Here is an 11,387-nt window from a genome sequence, read left to right on the forward strand (position 1 = left end):
ATTTTTATGTGAAGCACTCGCATCCTACGATAAAAGAAATTGGACAGCTTTATGTTTATTTCACTAGCGCCACACTTTTGCTCGGATCGTGCCAAAAAAAGATTACGATACGATACATTTTCATAAGCTCGTGCTTTGGCTTTAACTCGATGCTGACGATGGTGTGCTGACCAAAACAGCGTCCTTATGCATGCCAAGCGGCTTTGAAGGCACCGCCACCTGAGCAGGTGGCTGCCATAACACACGAATTCCAGTAAAACTCCCCCGACACCAGTTCATTCGCCTGATAAATTAGCTTAAATTCTGTGAAAATGCCAAAGCGAGAGGCCAGTGCCCGAAAATGTCTGCATTAAGCCAATTTTCACACTTTCTTGGCTATCAAAACATACATGCATGGCAAATTGCTGCATGACCCTCGGTAAGAATTCAATTTGGGTCCAATAAAATGTATTTATATTATCTCATCTACAGGATGAACATAAAATAATAAAGCTTTACAAAATAAGTTGATTGGAGTGCAAGAAAATTGTTGAAAGATTTTGTTTTCAATAGAAAGTGCTGGTGTTTTTTTTTTTAAATTTCCAATTCATTTAAAATTTTCAGATTTTAACGCAATTTATAACCATTGCAAAAGGATGTCTGATATTTTTTTATATTTGGCCTAAGCGATTTTTGTAATTTAAAAACATTTAAGTTAAGCCAATTACTACTTTTTCAGAAGCCCATCACTACGAATTCGTTGAAATCGAAAAGATGGTTCCGAAAGCAAATATTTTTGCGAGTTCCGGCAAAGACCTTACACGTTTGAACGTAATCAAAACTGAGTCTTGCTTTCATGATTTATAAATATTTTATAGCTTCTATTTTTAATTTATTTTCCCGTTTTCATTTGGGACACTTATCGATTTGTGTCTACAGCGATCTATATGCCTTAGTTAACGGCATTCGCAGAAAAAAAAGGTCCTGATCTATTGGCCTTCTTTTCTGTTGAAAAAAATTTGAAAAAGACTTTCACTCTCTGACGCTTGGCAACTTTCGCACAAGTGAAAAGAGGAAATTTAAATTTTTAAATTATGAGCAGTTAATCAATTTAATCGACTCTTCCAGTCGGGCCTTAAAAGCGACTTGAGTGGAATATTTAATTAGATTTGCTGCCGAGGGTCGGCGCTTGCAATGGATTAAATTTGGCTAATTAGGACACAATTGCTGTGCCGGCGATGGCTTATACATATTGTATGCCAAGTGAAATTGGCCGAGACTCTGGGAACATCGCCAGAGGGTGGAAATGTTAATTAGGCCTGCTGGCCTAAGCATACAACCGTTGCGGTCTTAACCACAGGCTGTTTTTGGTCAAACGCCGTGGGTTAATCTTTAATCTGGACTTAAATGTTGACCTCCGCCCAGGTTCTTTAGTAAATGATATCGAGTTTAGCATATTCAAGGCATTTATTTTGCTACTTTATTTTGGTGCTTTGCTTCTCTGTTTTCTTAATCTCTTGTTTTCAATAAATAGTTAATAAATATTATAAATAAAGTCTAATGAAGTGAGCAGCGCAGTTAAGATGGAAAATGGCCCAAAGTGACAGAACATTTCTAACAATTAACAAATAATTTTGTGCTTTTGAGACCACCTGTTGGCTTCAAACTGCTCTGCTCCGCTTGGTTTTCCGGGATTTGTATTTGAGGCTTAGGCGTAGGCCTGATAGGCCAGGGTTTGGGCCAACTTCTGGGGCTGCTCCACAACGGGGGCAGGAACAGAGCCGAAGGTGCGACCGTCCCAAGGACCATGGGCGGTGATGTGGGCGGTGTGATGATGATCATGCGCAATCTAAGGGCAGAACAATGGGGAAAATATTGAATTTGAAAATCAGATTTTGACTTGACGTTCATCATAAATATTCGAAATGCTAGTGTTGGTTGGGTAGTCAGTTTTGTGGTTTAGTTGGGAAGCGGGAGAGTGTGGGCGAGGGTTCTGGCTCGACTTACCCTGCTGCTGCCGCCCTCTAGACTTCTTATACATACATGCACTACATATGACACTTAATTGCAATAAAGCTTGCCTCGAACTTCGAACTCCACGCCCAACATCATCCCAACACACAAAACGCATACTAATTACCACATCCAGCGAATGCCTAGAAGACAATTGGAGATCGGTTTTAATATCCTGGTCGGCTTACCTTTTTGCACAATTGGAAAATGGCCAAACCAACCGAGACAATGAAGGAGAAGAAGCCCAGAGCCAGGGCATTGAAAGCCTTGATCTTCAGAATGCCAATGGCCATGGGGATCACTGTGATGGCCTTCAGCAGGATGAGCACCAGGATGGGCATGGCCAGCTTGCGGAGACGATGCTTCTTGCCTGTAATTTTTAGAGTTTTGCGGGTCAGTAGGTGCTAACCAATCGGTGTGGCAAAAGGCATGCGGAAAGTGAACCCACCCTTCTTGAAGATGTTGCCCTTCTTACCCCTGGCTTCGACATCGGTGCCCTCATCGCCTTCGTCGCCATTCAGCTGGAGGTTCAGGCTCAGCTGGTTGCTCGCAAGATTGCGGGCCGAGACGGTGACCTTGGCGTCGGCCAAGGGCAAGTCCATGCTGACATCGTGTCCCCGGATGTAGTTCTCAATGGCATCCACGAATCCATCGGCACTGCTGGCACGAGCCTCGCTGATCGGGGTGGTCTTCTGGCCATTGGAGCGCACCTCCAGGTTGGAAACCTATTCACACATTATAAGTTTAATTTACAAAATCACCAAATTTAAAGTTCGGCAAGATTTTATGGTTTTTTCCTCAGATTTTATGAATTTGGAAGATGTTTAATTTCCTATATGATTTTAAGTGAAAAAGATCATTTCCATAATGATTTTAGCTATGTATTTTACTTGTGAATTATTAAATTTTTAAATGAAATAAACATGTACAGTAAATAATCTCCTTATTATAACATAGCTAAAATCAAAATGTCCATCTTAACATGCAGAGAATAAACAACGCAATAAGGGTTTAAAGCTGGTTGAAATGTACTTTTTCTATTCAGAAACCTATCTTATCTCCAATGTAAGCTCACCTGGTAGCTGTCTTTGCTCATCACATTGTCCACGAACCGCATGGCCCGCTCTTTGATGCAGGCCATCGAGTCTTGGCCGCTGGCGCACTTGGACTGCTCCTCGGCGATGAGTCGCTGCAGCTGCTCCGTGGAGCCACCTGCCGCCTGTCCCACTGCCACAAGGGCCGCCACACCGACAATCACAAGGAGCAACTTGGCCATTTTGCTGTTTATGCTGTTTGTTCAGGTTCGTCGCTCGCCGCTGGTTAACACACAACTCGCCTCTGTGCTGGCACAATTGCGTTTAATAATCGTTTTTCTATTGTTCACGTTTTTTATACTCACTGGATCTTTAACTCGTTCGCTGCCGAATGGCTGGGCGAAAGAAATGGCCGGAGAAGACATGAATGAAACGTACGGCGACAGAGCCGCTCCAACTTTGTTATTCTTGCCTGTGTGCGTGCCTCGGCGCACCACGTGTCGTATGCTTAATGTGGCTTTATTTCGAACGCGTGCCGGTCGCATCCAAGAGTTTTCTATGTGGGTGGATGGCTGCACTTAAAATTATTTAACAAAACAAGCTGACATATGGCCTTTTGCTATGAAATTTTGGTTCTTTTTAACTTTTTTTATTTCTGGAAAGGTTGATAAATAATTTATTCAATTATTTGTAAATACGGCCATGTCCGTTTGTATGTATGCTTATAGGAGTGTATGAAGGTCAAAATTTTGGGAACAACAAGTGCTCAGGAATATTGATGAAACATAAAACCTTTCAAGCTCCCAACCTAAATAAGCTTAAAATACTAACATTACATAATAGATATTGAAACATTTTTTACATCGGACCATTTTTTAAGTAAGATTAGATAAAATGAATAAGACTCTTTACGTAGAAAATTATTTTGAATCTCTCTTGTATTTTAAGTTGTCTTGCTTTTGTAATTTACAATAAATAAAGTATGAAATTCCAATAATAATTATTAAAGAAAGGACAATACTATGTTAAATTGTCGATAATAATAAATAAATAAAATATTTATCTTATAAATATTTCCCAAATTAAGTTTATAAAGTTTATTTGAAAACCGGTTCACAATTTTTTTCTAACTGTAGGAATGCCAATCAACAGTCTGCTCCTAGATTATGAAGTGCCATCGAGGAAGCAAAGTTGGGGACCATTTACTGATTGAATTTGGTGACAATAAATTTTCCCCCACTTACTTTTGGTAATTAGTTAGAATATTTGGGATGCTTCTTGTTATTCCAAAACAAAGGAATACAAGACCTTGTTTAACTTTTTGACCCGAAGTAAACTTAACGCACCCTAATGACTAGGAAGAACTAATTTAAGAAACTCAGTTGCAAGCAGAATTTTTCACTTTGTTTATTAAGAATTTCCTAAGGGAAAAGGGAATAGAGAATAAATAGGGCATATAAAGTTACGAAGTATGAAAAAAAGTTTGTAATAACCATATTTCTTCTCTCCTCTTTTCTTGTTTTTACTCTTAGGTATTAAACAGGTGTACCTCCTGGCTCTTTTCAAACTGAAAATCGATTAGCAGGCCTTTAAAAAGTTTTAATTGGCCATAATAAAAAATATTTTTTTTCGTAATTAATAATCATAACATTATAGTGGGAGGAAATCCCAGGGACCTCCTGTGGTCATAAACCGTTTATTGGCCACAGAAAACTAGCAGTTTAAGTATCGCAACACATAATTTTATACAGCCGGGCACGCCAAATTGCGCAAACTAATTACCGCACTCAAATCATAATAATAATTATTAATTGGGCAAGGAATATGGAAACGGCTCAATGGACTTTGGTTGGTCGGTGGCCAAAAAGAGTGACCGCCTAAATGTCAATGAATAGAAAGTGTTTTTCCTTAGCGAAAGCGAAAGTGACATGTCCACCTCCGCTTCGCCGTTTAATCAAAGTCATGCGCTGAATTTCGAAATACGGGTAAAATATGAATCTCGTGCATTGATTACCCGTTGTTCGCCATGAAAATTGATTTGACAGTGTTTCTCTGCCATTTTTCAGTTTTCGATTGTGTCGTTTGGTCAAAAGTTTCACCATTTCATTGGCGGACAATTTGCCATTCCGGTCGCATTTCTTTTTCGAGCCAATGAAATTGGAAAACTTTTTCATATTCCAAATTGTTGCGTAGAAACGATGGCCGAGCGATGGCGGCCAAGTGCATGCCGTTAAATATAAATGAAGTGTCGTCGCTCAATGGTGTTATTGTTTTTCAATTTCAGGTTTTCTGCTGTGAAATTCACGTTCTTTTTTGTTGGCGCCACTGCCATTTTGCATTTTTTCACGCCGTCGCCACCGACATTATAGCTAAGAGGTGTGTGTTTGGGGCAGCTTTCCAACCCACCTGCGCCAGGTGGTGCGGTGGTTTTGTTGGGTGGCTATTGGCAATTGATATGACCGCACCACCGGCCATTGATTTTCTCTCTGGGTTGGACAGAAAGTAAGAAAAGAATGCAATATATAAATTGTTCCATTTGGCTTTTAAATTTTTTTTTTACCCAGTGGCGATAGAATCTCCTGAAAGTATGCTAAAAATATGTTGATATGCCATTAAACACAAATGCCATTAAACACAGTAATTTTATTTTTATTAATAGCATAACATTAATACCTAATTAATAATAAAAACTAAATTAATAAAATAATATTTTTTTTGTTATGTCTTACCTTTCACCTTATGTTTTACCTGAAATATTTTTGTACGTTTAAGAGAGTTACTTATTTATAGTCATAGCTCGAATAAAATGATATAAAAAGACATAATTCTAACACCTGAACCCCCTTTCCTTTCTAGTACCTAAGGTATTTGCAGTATAGAGAAGCATTTTATTTCTCGCATGTACAATTTGTGCATTCCATTAAAGGGTTCTTCGTTGTTTTTTTTTTATCGCTGGTTTCACCTCCTTGAAAGTCTGTTGAATTTAACATGAGTGCTCATTGGCATTTTTATCATGCACTTTGGCCAGAAGTTGGGCTCATTATTCTGTGGTATTCATCTCCTAGGCAACCATCAACGGATCTCTCTAAAAGGGAACTCCGCGCATTTGAAAAGTTTTCGGGTTAATTACCCGTTTCACTTTGGGGTTCCAACTCCTAAAAAAGTTTTCAATTTGGCACATCATTTTTGCATGTTTTTATTGCAGAAATATTTACACAAAAAGATACCAGAGCTAATTCCCACTTAGTACCTTTAAAAACACCCTTGGGGTTCTGTTCTTTTTTATGGATTTTTGCTTTGTACACTTCTCAATAAATAAATAAATAAACATATACGCCGAGAGCCGTGCGTTTCAACTACTTAACTTAGAGCGAAATAAATAAGGTTGCAGTTTGGCCAATTTTCGTAAAAGGGGTTTTGGTTTCTAGTCCCAGGCTCACTTCTGGCCCGCGTAGGCCAAGTCCTGGGCATCCTGCGGCTCCTGCGAGGATCGGGCCCAAGCATGAGGATCCCAGGCGGGCGAGGGATGCTCCAGATGCTCGATGTGCTCCACGGGCAGATCCACATGGTGATCGATGTGGTGCTCCAGGTGGTGATCGATGTGGTGCGGCACAATGTGCTCGATGTGGTGAGGAACCACATGCTCGATGTGGTGCGGCACTACGTGATCCACATGGTGGGGATAATGCACGACCTCGTAGTTGACGATCTTGGGCTTGGCAATCTTGAAAATAACCAGAGCGCCAGACAATACCAACGAAAGCAGACCCAAAGTCATGGCCTTCCAGGTCTTCAGGGCGATGAGTCCCAAAGCCAGGGGCACCAGGACGGTGGTCTTCAGTTTCAGACCCAGCAGGAAGGGTAGGATTGCCTTACGGATCATGCCGCGTCCTGGAAATAGGGTTTGAAATTAGGTTTTATAAATGGTTTTCGGTTTTCCATACAGTATACATTCACAAATCTTAAATGCAATTCAATTATTTATCTAAGATTTAGTCATCTGATTCTCATTAATCTCAAATTTATATATATTATGTGGAATATAAGCTATTTCGTTAAGTGTGTAAATCGTTTCTCTTGTTTGGTCCTGGCAACATTTAAATTTAAATAAATACACTAATAGCAAAAAAAATAATTTTTTGTTTTTTAAGATTTAAAGCAAAACTCAAAACCAAGCCATAAACTTAGATTTTTTTCGATTTTACTTATAATGTTTGGAGAGCTTCAATATGTAAGACAAATTCATGGAATTTGATTAAAGACGATCCCTTTTGAAGGCCCTTTTTTTGATGACCACTTTAGTAAGACTTTAGTTTTTCAGAGGTATTTTTGCTATCGAGACTACATTATTCTGTACGCACCTTCGCTGGCTGCTGCCAGGGGAATCACTCCGCCCTGGGTGAGGGGATTCGCCATGAGGAAGTCGGGCACCAGGGCGCGGGCCTCCGAGCTGCGGAAGTACTCGGGCGCCTGGATCCTCAGAGAGTGGCTGCCCAGGTAGCCGTCGATGTCGTCGAAGAGGCGCTCCTCCGGATTCAGCGAGCGGGACTCGGCCTTCTCCGAGGTGCGGACGATGGACAGGCGCTCGGTGAGACGCACCTCCGGCTGCTGGAGGGCCGAGTTGAACCACTGCAGGGCCTTGGGGCGCACACACGACACACTGAGGTCCTTCAGGCATCCGTGGTACATGTCCAGGGCCAGCTGGGTGGCGCTCTGCGGGGCTCGGTGACCTTCGGTGGGCGCCGAGTGGGCGGCGGACAGAGCCGCAAGGGCGACTATCAGACAGGCGGCGGTGCTCTTCATCCTTGCGGTGGTTTGTGGATCCCTCTCTGAACTCTCTCCTGGTTCGGTGGTGCGCACGCGTTGGCCACTCAGCGGGTTATGCAAATGTCGCACGGGCACCGCTTGGTTTTTATACGGCGGTACTTTGCTAATTGAATTGCGTATGCCAGCTACGCACGGGGCTCTTTTTCCACGCCGCTTTGGGCTCCAGCTTTAGCGACCATTTCGCTTTGTTGTCAAAGTCATGGAAAGCGCAAGTTGACCACCTGAGTTTCACCTTTGGGCGAGTATGGCCTTAACGGCTTCTGGCTTCTGATTCTATTCCTAGATTATAGTCCATTGGGTCAGGCGAACGTTTTATGGGCACGCTGTTCTCTTTGTCGGAGGAATTCATCGCGACGATTTCCCGCATAATACCCTCCATAATATGCCGCACATAATTGAAAGTTATTTGATGGCTTCTTCTGCATCGACGGCCGGGGACTCCGTTCGTAAAATCGTAAAATCAAGTGCCCAGCAATCCGAGGTGCGTGCCTGGAAATCAAATTAGAATACGGCACGACTCTCCCAGCGCTCGTTTCTTCGCCAGTTGCCCAGATTGGTTGCCCGCAGCATGGGCAATCAATTGCACCTGCTGACCACTGAAGCAGATGAAATACATTTGGTTCTCTTTTGTGAAGCGAGTCGCTTTGAATTCTTTTTAATAACCAATTTGTATCTGAGCTAATATGAAGAACATCAAAGACACCGTTAATAACACTTTACCAAGAATTTATTTTGCTTATCGTGGAGGTGGGGGTTATGTACATTTACATTTCGGAAAAATATACTTTTTTTTCGTTACCAGAACGTCTTATAAGATGTCAGTCAATTATAATAAAAATAATACGATCCTAGTTAGCCGTTTACCAAAAATTATCTGTAATTCATTTTTCGATAAGTGATACAAGTTAGTCGTTTTTTTATTTTCTTTAGATAGGAGCTTGTTAGCCTCCGTAAAAAACAAGGTTTTAAGGTAAGCTATTAAAAATTAAAATTAGTACAATTATTGTATTTTAAACATTTTATGGCATATTCCTTATCCTCATAACTATGGAGTACCACATTGTATATCTATGTACATATATATAGGAATCAAATAGGGTCGATGTTCTAATATAAATAAATTTATCAAAACCTTTGAGTAACTCTGTCTTGAGTTCGGTATGCGTTTAGGTATGAAAGTTAATAGTTTTTAAATAAAAAAAAAGTTCCCTATAATTGTTACTTAATAACTTTTATGACAATGTCTACCAATAACTCCCGGAGGTTGAAACAATTAATAAGATTAGTTAATACAGCTAAACCAAATTTATTTCTTGTTTTATGTTTATTTAGATTTATACACACGAATGTATAGTAACAGATCGTTCAAATATTTTTACCGGCTTATTAAGATAACCAATTTGTTATCTTATGATTTTTCCTGACAACTGGTGTAGACCGCTATTTAAAGAATAAAAACTCCAAGAACGACGACCAACAGTTTATTTAATCAATACACTTTTTGACCTGTTTAATATTTAAAGAAATATTTAATATTTAAAGATACAAAATATGAAAGTTATCCAGATTTTTCTCGATTGCCATAAGGTTTTAAATATGTTTTTGGGCAGCTAGTCCTTCGCTCCTGGCCGTTCTTACTTTTATAACTGACATTTGGCTATCGACTCGAACTTAATTTTAAGCATCAGAATAAAATTTTAAAAAAAATCGCAAAGTGTTTAAAGATATTTATGCTGATATTTGGAAACCTAATAGCTATAAGTACAGTTAAAAATTAATTAAATAAGGATTATTTAAAACGGGAATTTCAAAGTCCATATTTTAATTTTTTTCCTTGTTCCGCCATAACTTGGCAAATCATTTTTTTGAGTGTAAAACTTGACGACATCGATAAATCTTTCATTTGTTGTTGAAACGCAGCTTTTGTTAATTTCCAATTAAAATTTTGTCCAAACAGTATCAAATCTAAGAGAAAACAAGAGAGAACGCTATAGTCGGGTGCCCCGACTATCAGATACCCGTTACTCAGGTAAAGGGAGTGCGAGGGAGATGGAGATAAAAACTTTGATCACGCATAACTTTTTAACGAATGGTCCGATTTGAAAAATTTCTTCTACATTTCGATAGGTATTGATAAACACAATAAAACTGCATTTTTACTTTTCCGAAATATTTAAATTTTTAAAATCGTATATAAGCGATTGTGGGCGTTAAAGGGGGCGTGGCACCATTTTGAAACAAACTTGCGCTGCGTAGGAACTTCTAAAATCTACATGACAAAATGCCAATCTTCTAGCTTTTATAGTTTCCGAGATCTCAGCGTTCATACGGACAGACAGACAGACAGACAGACAGACGGACAGACAGACGGACAGACGGACATGGCTAGATCGACTCGGCTAGTGATCCTGATCAAGAATATATATACTTTATAGGGTCGGAAACGCTTCCTTCTAGCTGTTACATACTTTTGCACGAATACAATATACCCTTTTACTCTACGAGTAACGGGTATAATAAATATTTTCTTGTTGTCTTAAAAGGTTTTAAAATAATATAACAAATAGAAAAGCAATCTCAATCAATTTCCGTCTCAATGAGTTTTTCTCCTTGTATTTTATTTAAAGCAGGTCAACGATAGCTGGAATTTTATAAAATCCTTACACTAATTAACAGCGTTTGGAAATTGAAACTTGATTTCATTAAAAATTGTTCGGATAGCGGAAATATTTACGAAGGCAACAAATGAGCCAAGTCCGTGGAAATTACAACGACAGCGTTGGGCCCTCGTGTCGAAGTACTTGGGCCTCTTTGGCATTTAATGAGCTGCCAATTTGGCAATCGGTGTTTTGATGTCAGTGCAGTTGGCTGGGCCCACGAATCTTAATGTCTTACTTACGCTTCCGTTTTTTGTTGTAATTTTTTTTTGAATATTTTTTTCTGATTTTATTTTGCCTTTGTTTTCTGTTTGGGCAATAAGGAATTTTTGTGCTGGAAGAAAAGTGAAAGCCTTACCATTTGCGTGTTAATTGTGCCTGGAATTTACATAAATATTAATTTCAGATGAGTTCGTGCTCGTCATGGAGACATCAAAGTCGCCCATTACGCCAATACACTGCCTAATAAATATATTTATGCAAATAGGTTCCTTTCCATTCCGACTGTTTGCCAACGACAATTAAGCGACATATTGGCACGTCATTCCTGCTGGGCCAAAGGCGCCCTGATTTATGCAAAGAAATCGTGTTATTATTGAATCTGCTGGTCTGAGTAAGTGATTTCCCAGCATGTGGGTTCGTAATGTAGCCTGTTTAAATATACATGCAGCTTGCCTTGGATTAGCAGCATTGAATCTATAGCCAGGCAGCAGAAATCAATGAAGTATATATAGCATATATATGCTAAATTAGGCTAAGCCTCCAGGTAATTTTTTCTTGACTTAGAAATATTTTATGTATATTGTCAAATAACTTTATTATAATTTTTATCTTGAAAAAATCGAAGACATATCAATATTTTCAGTGGATGTTGTTT

The 11,387-nt window shown here is 39.5% G+C and overlaps 2 protein-coding genes across 3 annotated transcripts; both read right to left on the reverse strand.

The window, feature by feature from the left end:
- Positions 1-1,427: 1,427 nt before the first annotated feature.
- Positions 1,428-3,358, reverse strand: LOC108038114. 2 transcript variants are annotated; one of them, XM_017114832.2, is made up of 4 exons: positions 3,068-3,358; positions 2,468-2,717; positions 2,181-2,362; positions 1,428-1,828 (listed from the first exon to the last, which is right to left on the reverse strand). In XM_017114832.2, exons 1-4 carry the CDS (start codon positions 3,266-3,268, stop codon positions 1,688-1,690), a joined length of 774 nt encoding a protein of 257 aa, XP_016970321.1. In that variant the 5' UTR covers positions 3,269-3,358; the 3' UTR covers positions 1,428-1,687. The 2 variants fall into 2 exon arrangements, with proteins under 2 accessions (XP_016970321.1, XP_016970320.1); XM_017114831.2 differs by having other exon boundaries at positions 2,441-2,717; positions 3,068-3,357.
- Positions 3,359-6,206: 2,848 nt separating this feature from the next.
- Positions 6,207-7,914, reverse strand: LOC108038111. The gene is made up of 2 exons (XM_044457056.1): positions 7,388-7,914; positions 6,207-6,917 (listed from the first exon to the last, which is right to left on the reverse strand). Exons 1-2 carry the CDS (start codon positions 7,827-7,829, stop codon positions 6,463-6,465), a joined length of 897 nt encoding a protein of 298 aa, XP_044312991.1. The 5' UTR covers positions 7,830-7,914; the 3' UTR covers positions 6,207-6,462.
- Positions 7,915-11,387: the final 3,473 nt, after the last annotated feature.

Source organism: Drosophila rhopaloa, unplaced genomic scaffold (assembly GCF_018152115.1).
Source record: "Drosophila rhopaloa isolate 14029-0021.01 unplaced genomic scaffold, ASM1815211v1 contig_155, whole genome shotgun sequence".
NCBI lineage: Eukaryota > Metazoa > Arthropoda > Insecta > Diptera > Drosophilidae > Drosophila > Drosophila rhopaloa.

What these genes read in the sequence shown, in the direction of transcription:
- LOC108038114 (XM_017114831.2), bottom strand. Translation starts at nt 3,268, where the DNA reads ATGGCCAAGTTGCTCCTTGTGATTGTCGGTGTGGCGGCCCTTGTGGCA. An exon ending in TGAGCAAAGACAGCTACCAG is followed by an intron (nt 2,718 to 3,067) that starts GTGAGCTTACAT and finishes ATGTGTGAATAG; the next exon opens with GTTTCCAACCTGGAGGTGCG. An exon ending in TTTTCCAATTGTGCAAAAAG is followed by an intron (nt 1,829 to 2,180) that starts GTAAGCCGACCA and finishes TTCTGCCCTTAG; the next exon opens with ATTGCGCATGATCATCATCA.
- LOC108038111 (XM_044457056.1), bottom strand. Translation starts at nt 7,829, where the DNA reads ATGAAGAGCACCGCCGCCTGTCTGATAGTCGCCCTTGCGGCTCTGTCC. An exon ending in CCTGGCAGCAGCCAGCGAAG is followed by an intron (nt 6,918 to 7,387) that starts GTGCGTACAGAA and finishes CCCTATTTCCAG; the next exon opens with GACGCGGCATGATCCGTAAG.